Source organism: Aspergillus japonicus (genome assembly GCF_003184785.1).
Source record: "Aspergillus japonicus CBS 114.51 unplaced genomic scaffold BO86scaffold_44, whole genome shotgun sequence".
Classification (NCBI taxonomy): domain Eukaryota; kingdom Fungi; phylum Ascomycota; class Eurotiomycetes; order Eurotiales; family Aspergillaceae; genus Aspergillus; species Aspergillus japonicus.
In genome coordinates this window covers 224,873-238,183 of record NW_020291681.1, presented here as the reverse complement: position 1 = coordinate 238,183, position 13,311 = coordinate 224,873, and the positions used below count along the sequence as shown (strand labels likewise).

General features: G+C 53.7%; 5 protein-coding genes across 5 annotated transcripts; 1 reads left to right on the top strand and 4 right to left on the bottom strand.

The window, feature by feature from the left end:
• Positions 1 to 180: 180 nt before the first annotated feature.
• On the bottom strand, positions 181 to 2,177 carry BO86DRAFT_390970 (HMG box protein). The gene is made up of 3 exons (XM_025672501.1): positions 1,901 to 2,177; positions 1,061 to 1,444; positions 181 to 991 (listed from the first exon to the last, which is right to left on the bottom strand). The coding sequence occupies exons 1-3, from the start codon at positions 1,979 to 1,981 to the stop codon at positions 536 to 538; spliced, it is 921 nt and encodes a 306-aa protein (XP_025525476.1). The 5' UTR covers positions 1,982 to 2,177; the 3' UTR covers positions 181 to 535.
• A 1,627-nt stretch (positions 2,178 to 3,804) lies between these two features.
• BO86DRAFT_390968 (cytochrome b5 reductase family protein) lies at positions 3,805 to 5,281 on the bottom strand. Its single transcript, XM_025672500.1, has 4 exons — positions 5,155 to 5,281; positions 4,756 to 5,038; positions 4,619 to 4,693; positions 3,805 to 4,557 (listed from the first exon to the last, which is right to left on the bottom strand). Exons 1-4 carry the CDS (start codon positions 5,197 to 5,199, stop codon positions 3,989 to 3,991), a joined length of 972 nt encoding a protein of 323 aa, XP_025525475.1. The 5' UTR covers positions 5,200 to 5,281; the 3' UTR covers positions 3,805 to 3,988.
• A 998-nt stretch (positions 5,282 to 6,279) lies between these two features.
• BO86DRAFT_150676 (60S ribosomal protein eL20) lies at positions 6,280 to 7,560 on the bottom strand. Its single transcript, XM_025666306.1, has 4 exons — positions 7,466 to 7,560; positions 6,907 to 7,091; positions 6,661 to 6,837; positions 6,280 to 6,592 (listed from the first exon to the last, which is right to left on the bottom strand). The coding sequence occupies exons 1-4, from the start codon at positions 7,467 to 7,469 to the stop codon at positions 6,437 to 6,439; spliced, it is 522 nt and encodes a 173-aa protein (XP_025525474.1). The 5' UTR covers positions 7,470 to 7,560; the 3' UTR covers positions 6,280 to 6,436.
• A 229-nt stretch (positions 7,561 to 7,789) lies between these two features.
• Positions 7,790 to 10,015, top strand: csn12. The gene is made up of 5 exons (XM_025669140.1): positions 7,790 to 8,523; positions 8,582 to 8,807; positions 8,858 to 8,919; positions 8,969 to 9,389; positions 9,460 to 10,015. Exons 1-5 carry the CDS (start codon positions 7,952 to 7,954, stop codon positions 9,544 to 9,546), a joined length of 1,368 nt encoding a protein of 455 aa, XP_025525473.1. The 5' UTR covers positions 7,790 to 7,951; the 3' UTR covers positions 9,547 to 10,015.
• A 242-nt stretch (positions 10,016 to 10,257) lies between these two features.
• Positions 10,258 to 12,112, bottom strand: BO86DRAFT_343196 (BTB/POZ domain-containing protein). The gene is made up of 3 exons (XM_025669139.1): positions 11,462 to 12,112; positions 11,018 to 11,398; positions 10,258 to 10,717 (listed from the first exon to the last, which is right to left on the bottom strand). The coding sequence occupies exons 1-3, from the start codon at positions 11,710 to 11,712 to the stop codon at positions 10,351 to 10,353; spliced, it is 999 nt and encodes a 332-aa protein (XP_025525472.1). The 5' UTR covers positions 11,713 to 12,112; the 3' UTR covers positions 10,258 to 10,350.
• Between the last annotated feature and the right edge of the window lie 1,199 nt (positions 12,113 to 13,311).

Below are 13,311 nucleotides of genomic sequence, written 5' to 3'. Positions count from 1 at the left end.
CGAAAGATGAGCTGCCGATAAGCGGCGGGCAAGGAAAGTCGAAGCTGGAGCTGATAAGCCAGCGGATGACCTATCGCAGCGGCGCGTCTGCCGAGTGACTAACGCTTTCCAGTCAAGCTGTGGATTCCATCGGCAGTCACCGGCCACTGCCATTTCTCACGTTCATAAGAAGCTCTTATAAATTCTCAAAGCTAACAGAAATAGAAAAAATCATGAAGAAAAAAAAAATATGATTTAAACTGAAAGGGAAAGAAAAAGACAAACACACCCACTAATAACCCCACCCGTCAATCCGCAGACTCCGTTGACATCAGGCCCGCAAAACAAACCCAGCAGCAACAGCAACAGCAACAGCACAGCAACAGCACAGCAACAGCACAGCAACAGCATCGACATTCCATAAGAGAGCGCATCAATCCAGAAATAGATCCAATCCCCATATGCTACATGCAACATTCAGATCAAACATCCCATCCCATCCCATCCCATATACATGGTCATCGTCCCGATATAAACAGATCCCTCGGGACCGGATTTACTCCTCATTGCCAACCTCGCTCTTGCGCTTCTTCTTGGTGCGCTTAGCTTCGGCGCTCGCGGTCTTGCGAGCCGAGGCGGGGGGTTGCTCATCTTGCGTCTCCTTCTCTTTCCGGGCAGAGGTACGCTTCTTCTTCTCGGGGGACTCCTTCTTGGCGCTGGGGGTCGCGGTCTCCTTAGTCAGAGAAGGCTTGCCCTCGCTGCGGCGGCGCTTACCGCTGCGCGGCGGAGTGGGCTCCCGAACAGGCTCCGGGGAGGACTCTTCTTCCTCTTCCTCTTCCCCTTCCTCCTCCTCTTCCTCTTCTTCCGACTCATCCGAGGGCTCCCCGGTCTCCATGCCTTGGTGCAGCTGGTTTTCAGCCTTGAGGTCATCCTCATAGGGCAGTCCAGCCTTGTAGGCCACTACCTTTTTCCTGTACTCAGCCAGGTTATCCGCGTAAAGGTTCTTCCAGATCTGACCCGCACTATTAGTCTAGTCCTCTCGGGGGAATGGATAGTAAATGGCAGACGGGCAGCAACATACCTCCTTCTCGGATTCTTCCATCTCGGCCCAGCGGCGGGTACCCTCGTCCGAGACCTCCTTGGGCTTCGCGTTGGGACCCAAGTCCTTAGCAATGACGGAGCGATTGTGTTGCATGTAGAGGAAGAAGGGGGTCAGGGCGCGCTTGGGAGCGTTCGGGTCCGGGGGAGCGCGCTTGCGCTTCTTCTTCCCATCCGTGTCCGCGTTCGCGCCAGGGCTCGTGCCGCGAGCACCAGAGCCATAGAGAGCGCCGGTAATGCCGCTGGTCAGGTGGCTCAGGTCAAGCAGAGGAACGGGATCCCGGCCCAGGACAGTGTTGGCATGGTTGATGTAAGCTTCCTGCACGGTGGTGACCGCTTTGGCCAGTTGCGCGAGGCTGGCAATGACCTAGGAGATTGTTAGATTAATGCTGAATCAAAGACATGTTTGCGATAGGGCGTTATTGAACGAGTGACAATTGGGGGTGAAGCTTGCGGTGAAGGAGGGATGCGATGCGCCGGGGCGGGGCGCATCGGGCCGTGGCAAGCAAGCATTGCCAATGCCAAACAAAGCAAGAGGCGGTGGCGCGCAAAGTCAGAGGAGGGCTGAGGAGCCTAGGCAGGGTACAAGCCCACTGATGAATGGATGGCTTGTGTAACAAAATGGAATTCGAATCAAGCAGGCCTTCCCGACTCTCGACTTTGCATCAGGGAAGCGCCGCGTTGTTTACTGACGCGTAGGCGATGGTTGAGAGGAGCGCGGCGGCCCAAGTCGCCCGGGTTGGGGGGCAGCCGGGAGGAGCGCCCACCGCTCACCAGGCAATCAAAACAAGAAAAAGATGAAAGAAATCAGCAAGGAACTTACATTATCGCGAGTGCGCGTGAAATCATCTACATTGACAGTGATAGTGGCATCACTGGCCTTGGAATCCTCCTTAGGCGACATGATGCGACAAACGGGTGGTGGCGAATACCGCGACTTCTGAACGTTTGGGAGGGGGGAGGGGGTGTTGGGAGGACAGGTGGTGGAGAGATGTGCAGTTTTGGGGGGTTGGTGGGAGGGGGAAGAGTGGGAAGAGTGGGAAGAAAGGAAAGAAAGTGTGGGAAGAGAGACGGGAGGGTGGGAAGGAAAGGAAAAAGAAGGAAGAAAATTCGCTAGCGGAGTCCCGAGCTTAGCGGGAAGACTCCCTTCTAAATAGTGATGGGCCGATGGCCCGGGGAGGGGGGGGGGGGGACGCTGCTTTGGGCTTAGGAGACACCAACTTTCGAGTCTGCTCTGGCCGAGCGCTGAGAGTCCTTTTCTTCAGGGTTGGGGGGCTGAGCACCCTGAGCACCCTGAGCACCCTTCACCCTAGGGTAAGCAGTGTAAGCAGCGGGAGCCGCCGTCCTCCCTAACTCCCCTAAACACTTGTTAACAACTTACCAACAAGCAACCCCCCCCCAAATCCTCCCCCCGTCAGGTTTGTCGCTAATAGCGTCCTGCAGCACACACAAACAGTAACGGTTTCGGGCCCATTCGGAAACTCACTCACACTCGCACCCCCTCCAGTCTCAGCTGCTCAGCAACCCGCTGAAACCCGCTGAAACCCACCACTACCCAGGACACCCAAGTCCCTAAGTCCCCGTGGCCACAGCACAACAGCCTCCCTTTCCTACCCGCAGAACAATGGAAGGCCTGGCTTGCTTTTCCTCTCGCTTACCCTCCCCCCTCCCCCTCGCCCCCCTACCCGCCCAAAGCACCCACCACAAACAAACATGATATATCTGATGGATTTAGGCGCGGCTACGTCGCGCTGACGCCTATTTCTTCTGTCCACCCCCCATAGAACAAAACAATTGACTTCCACAAAGAATAACGATCATCAAAAGTACAGTCAACGAATACACTCAACCAAAAGAAAAAAAAAAAAAAAAAACACAAGCCGTCCCCAGATAATACACGCCCATGCTCAATAATCCCGAGGATCAAAGAAGAACTATAGTTAATTCGTGTCCTCATCTCTTTGTCCATGTCCACCAGCAACTCCGGTTCGAATTTCACCTCACCGCTGGTACTCGCCGTACATTAGCCCCGGGCGCGTCCGCTAGGTTGGTACAGTACGAGTACCCCGCACGCACCCGCACCTTTCACCTCGCTCTCAGTCTCGAGTTCCTCCATGACCACCACCAACTGGAATAGAAACCACCTTCCGTAAAACCAGTCGCATTGGGGTATGTACAATGTAGGCATGTGAATAAGTTTTCCTAGGGACTATAATTTTCCATTGTTGTGATTAACCCTAGTACGTACTTATTCAAAATGCTACCAAGATGGGATTCGTCGTTAAGTTGGAAGTTGGGTGACTGACACAGCTGGACTTGTCGGTGAGGACGGAATAGTAACTTATAGTTAGTTATATCTTGTCTATGGGTGCTACCGCCCCCCCCCCCCCGCCAAAACACTGCCCCGCGCAGCATCACTCCCCCTCCCCCAGCTCAGACCCGCGGCCCAGGTCTGCTGTCCATGTCGCAACGTACCTAGTTCATATATGGCTTATGAGACACACAGAGTTATTTTAGAAGTAGTATTGTTTATTTGGAATACCTTTCAATGGCAATAGAATTGAACTAGTGAGTACTGTACAGTGCATCGAGACTCGAAGTGTGCTGAGATCACTCAGCAAAGGGTTTTGGTTACAGTCATGCTGAAGAATTCGAGGTCATCCGAGAGCGGTATCTGCAGAGCAAAACTGCGGTCATACACATAACAAATGTCTTCGAAGATCAAGGCTAGGTATATCATTTCGCGCCTACTCGCAGGAAAAAAATCACTGCTCGCTAGATCCAAGGTCTCTAATATAACAAGGACGTGCCTTCTAAACCCCCGCAAAGGGTCCACATTCAACTCCCCGTGGGAGACAGTAATCGCCGAAAAGAAACAGAGAGAGCTTCATATTTATCATACACAGCTGGCTTAGAACTTGAACACCTGGTCCTTGCTGTAGCCCAGCTCGGCCAGGACACCAGACAGCTCGCCCTGGTCGGCGGGGCTCTTCTTGGGGCCGCTGATGGCCTTGTACAGGCCGGGGGGACCGCACACGAAGATCTTGATGTTCTCCTCCTTGGGCTCGGGGAGGACGGTCTTCAGGAGCTCCTTGCTGATGAAGCCCTTGCCGCCGGTCCACTCCTTGGGGGGCTGGTCCAGGATGTAGAAGGCCCGGAAGCGCCGGGGGTAGGTGTTCTCGAGCTCCTCGAACTCCTTCTTCAGGAGGATGTCCTGCTCGGTCACGTTGCCGAACACAAGGGTGACCTTGGTCTGGTCCTCGGGGTTCTTGAAGATCTCACGGGCCAGCTGGTACATCGGGGTGATACCGGTACCACCGGCAATCAGGGTGATGTGCTTGTGCTTGTTGGTCTCCCAGGGGTACTTGACGATAGGGCCCTTGAAGTCCAGACGCTGGCCGACGTTCATGTTGTGCAGGTAGTTGGACATGGCTCCGTCGGGGTAGACCTTGACGACAAGGTCGATGTACCCGGGGGTCTCTGCATATGCAGGGTCAGTATTCCCACCAGGAAAAAAAGCAAGGGAGAGCGCGCCACTAACCCTCATCGCTGGTAGGGGTGTAAGGGCGGATCACGGCCTTAGCATCGACGGGCTTGAACTTGGTCAAGAGAGCAGCTAACGGAACACATCAGTCGTCTGCAAGATTTCTACAGTAGTGGAGCTCTCGTTCTACTCACAAGCAACCTGAAGACCAGAGATAGCCTCCTTGTCCTCGAATTCGAAGCGCAAGCGCTTGGTGTTGTGGTTGAGAACCTCGATCTCGGACAGCTTCAGGTCGAACCATCCCTGGTCACCTCCCTTGAAAACCTTCTCGCGGACGACGGGGGCCTCGGCGGTGGCAGAGGAGGCCGAGTTGTAGCGGTACAGACCAACACCGAGACCGGCAAGACCGACACCGACGTAGATGGGAGCCAAGGAGGCCTTGGCCTTGGGTGCCTCCGTCGAGTACTTGCGGAAGCCCTGTCGAAACAGTAATCAGCGCAAATTCATTCTTCCTGGGGGAGGGTCGGTCCCAGGAACGGGCGGAAAAAATTGCGACCGCTAGACACAACAATCTTTCGGATGGAAGTGCCTACCTGCTTCAGAGACTGAGAGCAGCGGAAAGCTTGACGAGCGAACATTTTGAAAGTCGGATTGAGGACAAATACGCGCTCAATGGGACTGTTTGGGGGGGGGATGGGTGTGGAGAGAGTAGGGAAAAGCTCGGACGGGTGAGAGAGTTATTTGAGATCCTCCCTTCAACTTCCACGGACTCCGAAGCGCCGTTCTCGCACATGACGCAATGTCCGTTCCTGACGGTTATTCCGCGTGTATTACTAACCCAGCCCCGGCAATCGGGGTCGGATCATGGTAGGCAATTTTCCAGGCATTGTGTGTATCTTCGCATACCTGAGACTAAGAAACAACGTGCCGCTTCATTTATTAAGGCTCTTTTGTGATTTGCACATAGAGCAGTCATCTTTGTGTGTCCTCGGGGCCAGTATGCCGTTGGTTCTCGATTCTGGAATAACGGATATAGTCCTTGGCAAACTGCAATCTCGGCATTCGATATACAGCAGTCCGGACCCGATTATATCTACGTCCGAATCGACTTTGAGGCAACAAGAATGGCTACCTAGGGGCTCATCCAAAGAAGACGTACGGCTGCTGATGCCTCAATTGGATACGTAACCGTGCATGTTCACCCACAGAAGCAGTGCACAACCACTAGACTGGGCCGATGGCGTGCTCATCGAACGGTGAACGACCAAGTGGCTGTCTTCCTATCTGCATCCTGCAGCCGGATCAAGGGTGGAAGGTGGATGATGTCAAGCCCGGAATGTCTTTTCCCACATCCTCCCATATGTTCATCCGACGGATGTGCCAGTTCTCGTACCCACTATGCATAGATCCGAGCTGGGCCTTGATTGCTGTTTCTGCTGTCACCTTGCCATCAAGATCTGACCCCGGACTTGGCGTGGGCAAGCACACAGCGCCCAAGTGCTCGAACCGCACGGAGCGGAGAGGTTCAGACGGGCCAACACGTCGAGGCCGACTGTTCTAGCCACCCGCCATCAAAATTTGATCACGTACGGATAGATTATCTTAGTCCATTTTAAGGATGAAGATTTACGAACCCACAGAACCAGAAAGGTAGGTTGAGTGAACAAAAAAGAAATAACCCCGGTATTTTTGTGAAATAACTTGAAAGGGTCGCTGCAGAGGACTACTAAAGAGACATAAAAACCATCCGTCCCATTTTCTGGGTTGTAGATACACGCCTTGTTCTCCGCGTGATCCGTGTCCTTCGTGCATGCTATGGCCATAACATAGTCATTCATTCCTACACTCCACTTCCCCACACCCAAATCCTCACATTTACGCGAAGGTAGAGGGGCGAGAGTAAGCGTACAGCTTCTTGCCAGGCTTGACGGAGCGGTGGGGCAGGGGGAACTTGAGGTCCTTGGTGAGGAGCTGCTTGATGTAGGGGCGGCGGATGGTGTCGGCGTTCTCGATCTCAACAACCTTGAGGATCTGCGGGGGTTCGTTAGAAATTGGTGGTTGGGAGCCTCCAGAAAGCAGGCAAGAGTGAGGGAACGTACGTGGATGGAACCGAAACGGGCACGGTGGCGGGCAGCCATGTCCTGGTAGAGAGCCTCAACAGCCTCGGTGCGGCTCATCTCACGGAACTCCTTGTACATGTTGTGGGTACCGGAGCGCGAGTCATAGCGGAGCCAGATACCGAAGTTCTTGACCTTGAGGGGGCGCTTCTCGCTGATCTGGAGAGAGGTGGAGTGTCAGCCGACACTTGCCATAGGACCTTTTTTGCGGAGACATCGTAGACATACCACGTTGAGGCTGACGATCTCACCGTTGGCCTTCTTGACCTTGCGGAGCTGGGTCAGGAAGTACCAGAACCGCGACTTAGCGACAACGGTGTTGGGCGCAAAGATGCGCATGCGGTACAGCTTGGGCGTGGGGTTGGCCTCGGTGGGCAGGTGACGCCCGATAACCTGGTACTCTTGGAGACGCCCTATTGATTCCAGTCAGAAAACCCATCCGACAACCTGACTATGCGGTCCCCTTGGTAGATTGGCTTTGATCGATGAATTGGTGTCTGCGTGGTGAATATTCGAGTATTGATGTACGGGTGATCGGATAGTGGCGACTCGTGTAAAAAATAATAACGTGCCCATGCTTTCCTCAATTGTTGTTTGTCCTCCCTTGTCAAACCGAGTCCCCGTCACATTTCTCCTCCGTTCGCGCGTGTCAAGAAGTTCAATGGTGGCCGAGCAGATTTCTCTCTCCGTGGTGTGTCGTTCATCGATCGCAAAAATATTTCATCGCAAAAAAAGCCGAACCGCCAAGGGGACCATGTCGAAAAAAATTCAAAAAGTGTTAACTCACCCATCTGGTAAATTCAGTCAGTAACAATTTCCTGGCAGTAAAGAGAGGGACAAAAAGGGGGGGCTCACTTTGATTGACGCTGTAGTGGTTAGTCGACGAGAGATGTGCCGGTTGTACTCGTCGCGGAAGGGAGGATTTTTGGGAACCGGATTGATTGTGAGCTAGGTTTAACCCTCCTTAGGGCTAAGCGACCGTGAGGCTTGGCCGGTGCTATTCCTGATCGGGGCCCTCAGCCACAGGGATGTGGCGGTGAGGATTAGATAAGGTCATTCGGCGGGCGGCATCCGCTTCTTTTTCCCCGCCTTCTCCGATCGCCGTTTCATCATCGGGCAGGGTCGTTTGTTGTCTACGGTCTATCGAGTCTCATCGTCGCTTTATTGAACCGTTCCGGCCACCCCTCGAGTGCTTGTCATATTGTATCGTATTTACCTACTTGCTGCTCGGGACTGTTATACCTACCCATTTTTCACCTTTTACCTATTCAAAATGGGCTCAATCTTTGAAGAGTTCAAGGATGGCCAGAAACTTGGCTCTGGTCACCACCTAGCCGCAGCTCTTACCCCCGTCTCAACCTCCGCGAACCCCGGCCGTCTACAGTCATTCTACTACTTCTCCAACGCCACGCGTTTGTCGTCCGACCTTCGCTATTCCCTCTTTCAGGCCAATGGCATACGACTACCAAAGCAGGAACAGAACTCATGGGTAGACATATTCGCGGCCTACTGGGGCGCTGCCGGGGAGCTGGTTCGGTTCGAGGAGACTCCTTCGCGCGCCAGCTGGGTCAAGGTGTTCAATGCGTGGAAGGAGACGGCCAACCAGCTTATTCGGGGATACTCAACGGGCGGTCTTCAGGCATGGACGATCCCCTGTCTATATGTGGTGGGGAGGTATTTGCGACACTTTGCGAGGAAAGCCGATGCCGAGCTCTCTTCCCAGGAGTCCGATGGGTTTGGCGATAGCTTCCAAGACGACGTGGCCAGTGGTCTAGAGAAGAATGCGAAGCTGGAGGAGGCTACGCGAGTGCTCAACCGGATGTTCACGTTGTGCCTTACTGACCGGTAGGCTATCGGGCACCACATTTGGGTCGACGCCATCTTGCTAATCGCATCGTTGTAGGTCTTCGATCGAGGAATCTCGCAAGTGGGGGGTATACGACACGACCAACCTCCTGTTCAAGACGTATTTCAAACTCAACACCATCGGCCTATCCAAGAACTTATTGCGTGCTCTCAATGCGCAATCCGCCGACCTGCCCGAACTAGACGCCTTCCCCAAGGCCCACACTGTCACCTTCAAATACTACGTTGGGGTCATTCACTTCCTCGATGAGAACTACGCCGAGGTATGCGCGCCCAGACCTGTCGTTGATCCACCCAGACTGACGTGTGGCAGGCCGAGCAGCATTTGGCGGAGGCCTGGAGGATGTGCCATCGCAGCGCAATGAAGAACCGGGAGTGAGTATGCTCCTCCTTTCCCCGGGTCTCCCTACTAATGTGTATCCAGACTCATCCTCACCTACCTCATCCCTTGTCACTTGGTCACCACACACACGCTACCCAGCAAAAAGCTCTTGGCGCCCTTCCCCCGCCTTGAGAAGCTCTACCGTCCACTATGCAACTGTATCAAGAAAGGCGATCTGGGAGGCTTCGATGCGGCGATGTCGGCTGGAGAGGAAGAGTTTGTCAAACGCCGTATCTACCTACCTCTGGAGAGAGGACGCGACATCGCCTTGCGGAACCTCTTCCGGAAGGTGTTCATCGCCGGAGGTTTTGAGGAGTCCAAGGACGGCCAGCCTCCGATCCGCCGGACCCGAGTACCTGTCGCCGAGTTCGCAGCTGCGGTTCGCATTGGCACACATGCAGACGAGCGGTCCCGGGTGGATATCGACGAGGTGGAGTGTCTGCTCTCGAACTTGATATACAAGGTCAGTGTTTCCCCCAATGATTCACATGCAGTACGCTTGGCTCGATGAATCTATCTGACGTGCCTTTTAGGGTCTCATGAAGGGATATATCGCGCGCGAACGTGGTATGGTCGTGCTGAGCAAGGGCGGGTCCGCATTTCCCGGAACCGGCGTTTAAATTGTGCTTCCCTGTATTCGACCTTTCTCGATATGAGACTTTTGACCATAGATTGAGCGATGCCTCGATCCAAACGCCATCAGCAGCCGTGTACAGGCGCATCGGACCCGGCACTGCTCAGAATCAATGGCCCGTCCGTCAGTTGGTCACGCCAAAGTCACAGCTTGGTTTCCCGGCTGATCTTACCTCACTCGACCTGGCATGAGATCAACAGGAATCGCACACCAGCATTCGACCAGGTCCATATTGGAAGATCTCTTTCCCTTTCTCTCTACCTACCACGCGATGGCGACACGCGAGGGCATGGGGTTATCTTAATCAACGCGCATCATGACGCTTACTTTACGCGAAGAGAGATTTTAGACACTGGAGTTATGCAGATTAGCAGGCTGAAGATACCCCGTTGTATACCTTGTTGCAGGAAAACCCCCAAGATATCCAGCAATTGCATGAGATAACTCTTTAATACATACATGCTTAACTTCCCGAAGTACAGTAAATGGTTTTTGAGTTATACACCCACATTATACAAAGCCTTGCCTTACCCGTAACGAAAATGAAGTTATACAGTCCTACAGTCCACGTGCCCGAAAACTTAAAAAGCCGCATCCACTCAGCCCTGAAAAAACCCAGCAGGGAAGGTGATCACCCTCGGCATCTCTAGTACCTTACCTCTCCTCTCATTCCCAATAAAGACACCCTCTCAAAAAAAAAAAAAAGAAAAAGAAAAAACAAGACAAAAAACTACGTAATCGTACTCGCCATAGACTGCTGCTGTTTCCCCGACGAACCCGTCAAATCATCCTATCCCAGACACAAGAAGAAAAAGTCAGCGTCCGCAAACAAGATCTCCCCAAATTTCCCTGAGCGTTTTACACTGGAGGAAGGGGGGCTCACCATATGATTACACATCGCGACGAACAGATCGAAGAACAGCTTCCCGCCTTGCTCCATCTCCATCTGCATGGTGCCGCTGCGCTTGAAGGTCGACCGGCTCCGGATGATGAGGGCGAGGTAGTGCGCCCGCAGCTTGGACTCGGTGTCCGGCGTGTGGGCGTAGGCGTAGCGGGCGCTGGTCAGGATGGTGCTGCACGAGATGCCCGCGTGCAGGCCCTGCTTGCGGAGGGCGAGGCGTTTCAGGGTCTCCAGGCCGTATTTTTGGGCGGCGCAGCTGGTTTTCCATCCAAAGGGATTAGTTTGGTTGGGAGTCTTTTTGGGTTGGTGTTTGGGATTTATGGGAGGGGTTCTCTTGGAGATACAGATGGATTTTGGGGAGGGACTAGAGGTTGGGTTGGGAAAAGGGTGTTTAGGGGGGGGGGGGGGGGGGGGGGGGGGGGGGGGGGGGGGGAGCGGGAGCGGGAGAGGTGGACAGGTTATACAATCTGTACGGTACATGTAGGCATGGATATTGCACGATTGAAAAAGGATATACTTGGTTACAAAACACATAGAGGGACAGAGGCACACTTACTATACAGCTGTATCTCGCAGGATCTCCGCGCCTACCCCGGGATGGAAGATGGTTGCGCCATCGGGCTCGGCATCGCTACTCCCCGTTGTTGATGAGGCCGTCTCCAGCTGCCAGGTGTTTCGAGTCTTGTTGTGCAGGAGTCGCGGGAAGTAGTCGCCTCGGTAGAGGTATTCGAGGATGCAGGACAGGATCTCGGGCTGTTCGTCGGGGAGGTAGATGGGATTGTTGAAGGTGTTGCTGTTCGGATCTGTGGAGGAGGCAGCACGGGCACGGGCGCACACGGCGGCGAAATAAGGGGAGACGCAGATGATGTCCCGGTGAGCAGCGAAGAGACGCTTCTCGGGTCCTACGCAGAGGGTGACTGTCGCTGGGGTAAGGGAGCTATAGCGCTGCGGGTTAGCTGGGTGAAAGTCTGAGAGCGACTGTATCATGGGGGAAACAGACCTGCCATCTGGGGGACTATCAGGGGGCTCCCGCCGGCGATGTTGTTGTTGTAGTAGACGGCGGGAGGTGATCGATTGTCGTTCGCGAGACCGTGTTCTCAGGACGCGTGTGCTGGCTTTCCCGGCTCCATATCGTGAGGAGAAGGCCTCGGGATGGGCTTGTTGTCGTCTGGTGGAGAGATTTCGAGGACTACCACTACTGCTCCTGCTTCGTTGTTGTTGTTGTTGTTGCTGCTGCTGTAGAGCTAACATGTTTGTGGATCAGGGGTTGGCGAAAAGGGAGGGGGATAGGGAGTTCAGGTTAGAGAAAGAGAAGAAAGTCTAGCGCTCGACAAATGAATGAAGGGTAGGAAGGAATCTTCCAGGGTTATGAACTTCCTTGGAAGTCAATGAAACGATGAGTGAAATAGAAACCTGTATGTAAGTATTGTCTTTCCTTGAATAGTTAGTGGCAGAAGTCCCAAGTCCCAGGGGGAAAAGGAGAGTCTCCCCTCCCCACGCATCTCACGGGGGGGTGTTTCCCATTGGCAAGATCGAACAAAGAGAAACCATCTAGACTCGACATCCTTGTAAAAAGCAAACTGCTGCAGGTTGGGATGACAGGGACTCGATAGACTTTGAGATGCAGCAGCTGAAGGCAGCATGGATGGTGGAGGGGCATGCAGCACACGCGTAAGATCCGGTAATGCACGCGTAAAGTGGTTGAGGTTCCATCGCCAAAAGACCGCGCAGTCACGGGTGAAGCCATTGCCCAATGACTGAGGGAGAAGAGGCGGAAAGGGGGTGGACCGGAGAGGGTCGCCCACCAACCCAGCAAATCACCAGTCCGCTGCTTGCCGGCATCTCGCGATCTATCATTTCGACCTTTTCCTGCTGGTGACCGACAGGTCGCAAATGACCAGTGCGTGCATCTCATCAAACATGCATAGAACCGAGTTACAGAATCAGCTACGGAGTACGATGACAACTTCACAGCCAGGCGCAGGTTTCACACAGACAGACAAGCACTCGCCTGACAGATTCATGTCCAGAGAAGCGTCCACACTACAGGACCAACTAGGCAACACAACCATGGTGGATAATTTCACTGAATTCAAGTTCACAGTGTATCATCTTCTCTCTTCTCTACAGGCTTCCACAAGGGAAGCAAACAGCAGTGAAAAGAAGACCGATTGGCGAGTACAGCCCGTGGAAGTCAAGCTTCACACAGGGAGACAACAGCGAACATACAGTCATCTACGTACTCTTAAAACTGAGCCCAGAACATAACAGGGCTCAGAGCAGTGTTTTTTTTTTCAAAAATTCCTGACCGACCCGAAGGCCAGTCAGAGCGGTCAAAAAAGTAGTTTTCAACTAGCAAAAACACGGTCTCGGATGTCTCCTCACTGACACGTGTAAAACCCGTGCACCAGGATGGAGAAGAAAAGAAAAAAAGATTCTAAGAGTTGGGCGAAGGCGGGAGGCTTATATACCCCCGCCAAGCCTGACTCACCCGCGCTAGGCAGAAGCGAGATGCGTTCTGGTCTCTGATTGGTTGTGTCTGGTGGCCCTTGCCGTGTCCTCAATGTGAGGCCTCAGGCTGCCTGCAGTGGGAAACAAGCCGTTGGCACTCAATCTACGAGTTGAGCAGAAGATAATGGTTATGGCAACCATCCATCCCATCTTGAAAATTCAGCCATTGGATCCCATGACTTTCTGAGCCTCGACCTGGCTGGCTCAGGGGTGGTTCTTGTCATTGTGGTCAGGCTTAACCTGCAATGAACCAAGGCCTAAGTGCCTCTTGAGCGAGTCGGGCACCTACAGCCTGCGCCAATTGAGGTGACACTCCGCAAGAGAAAGACGATTTGACTG

Coding starts and splice junctions, on each gene's coding strand:
- BO86DRAFT_390970 (XM_025672501.1), bottom strand. CDS start 1,981: ATGTCGCCTAAGGAGGATTCCAAGGCCAGTGATGCCACTATCACTGTC. Junction 1,445..1,900: donor TCACGCGCACTCGCGATAAT/GTAAGTTCCTTG, acceptor ACAATCTCCTAG/GTCATTGCCAGCCTCGCGCA. Junction 992..1,060: donor TGGAAGAATCCGAGAAGGAG/GTATGTTGCTGC, acceptor AGTGCGGGTCAG/ATCTGGAAGAACCTTTACGC.
- BO86DRAFT_390968 (XM_025672500.1), bottom strand. CDS start 5,199: ATGTTCGCTCGTCAAGCTTTCCGCTGCTCTCAGTCTCTGAAGCAG. Junction 5,039..5,154: donor GCTCTCAGTCTCTGAAGCAG/GTAGGCACTTCC, acceptor CTGTTTCGACAG/GGCTTCCGCAAGTACTCGAC. Junction 4,558..4,618: donor CACCCCTACCAGCGATGAGG/GTTAGTGGCGCG, acceptor CTGCATATGCAG/AGACCCCCGGGTACATCGAC.
- BO86DRAFT_150676 (XM_025666306.1), bottom strand. Junction 6,838..6,906: donor AGATCGTCAGCCTCAACGTG/GTATGTCTACGA, acceptor ACCTCTCTCCAG/ATCAGCGAGAAGCGCCCCCT. Junction 6,593..6,660: donor CCCGTTTCGGTTCCATCCAC/GTACGTTCCCTC, acceptor GAACCCCCGCAG/ATCCTCAAGGTTGTTGAGAT.
- csn12 (XM_025669140.1), top strand. CDS start 7,952: ATGGGCTCAATCTTTGAAGAGTTCAAGGATGGCCAGAAACTTGGCTCT. Junction 8,524..8,581: donor ACGTTGTGCCTTACTGACCG/GTAGGCTATCGG, acceptor GCATCGTTGTAG/GTCTTCGATCGAGGAATCTC. Junction 8,920..8,968: donor AGCGCAATGAAGAACCGGGA/GTGAGTATGCTC, acceptor ATGTGTATCCAG/ACTCATCCTCACCTACCTCA.
- BO86DRAFT_343196 (XM_025669139.1), bottom strand. CDS start 11,712: ATGTTAGCTCTACAGCAGCAGCAACAACAACAACAACAACGAAGCAGG. Junction 11,399..11,461: donor GATAGTCCCCCAGATGGCAG/GTCTGTTTCCCC, acceptor GCAGCGCTATAG/CTCCCTTACCCCAGCGACAG. Junction 10,718..11,017: donor CTGCGAGATACAGCTGTATA/GTAAGTGTGCCT, acceptor ATGGAAAACCAG/CTGCGCCGCCCAAAAATACG.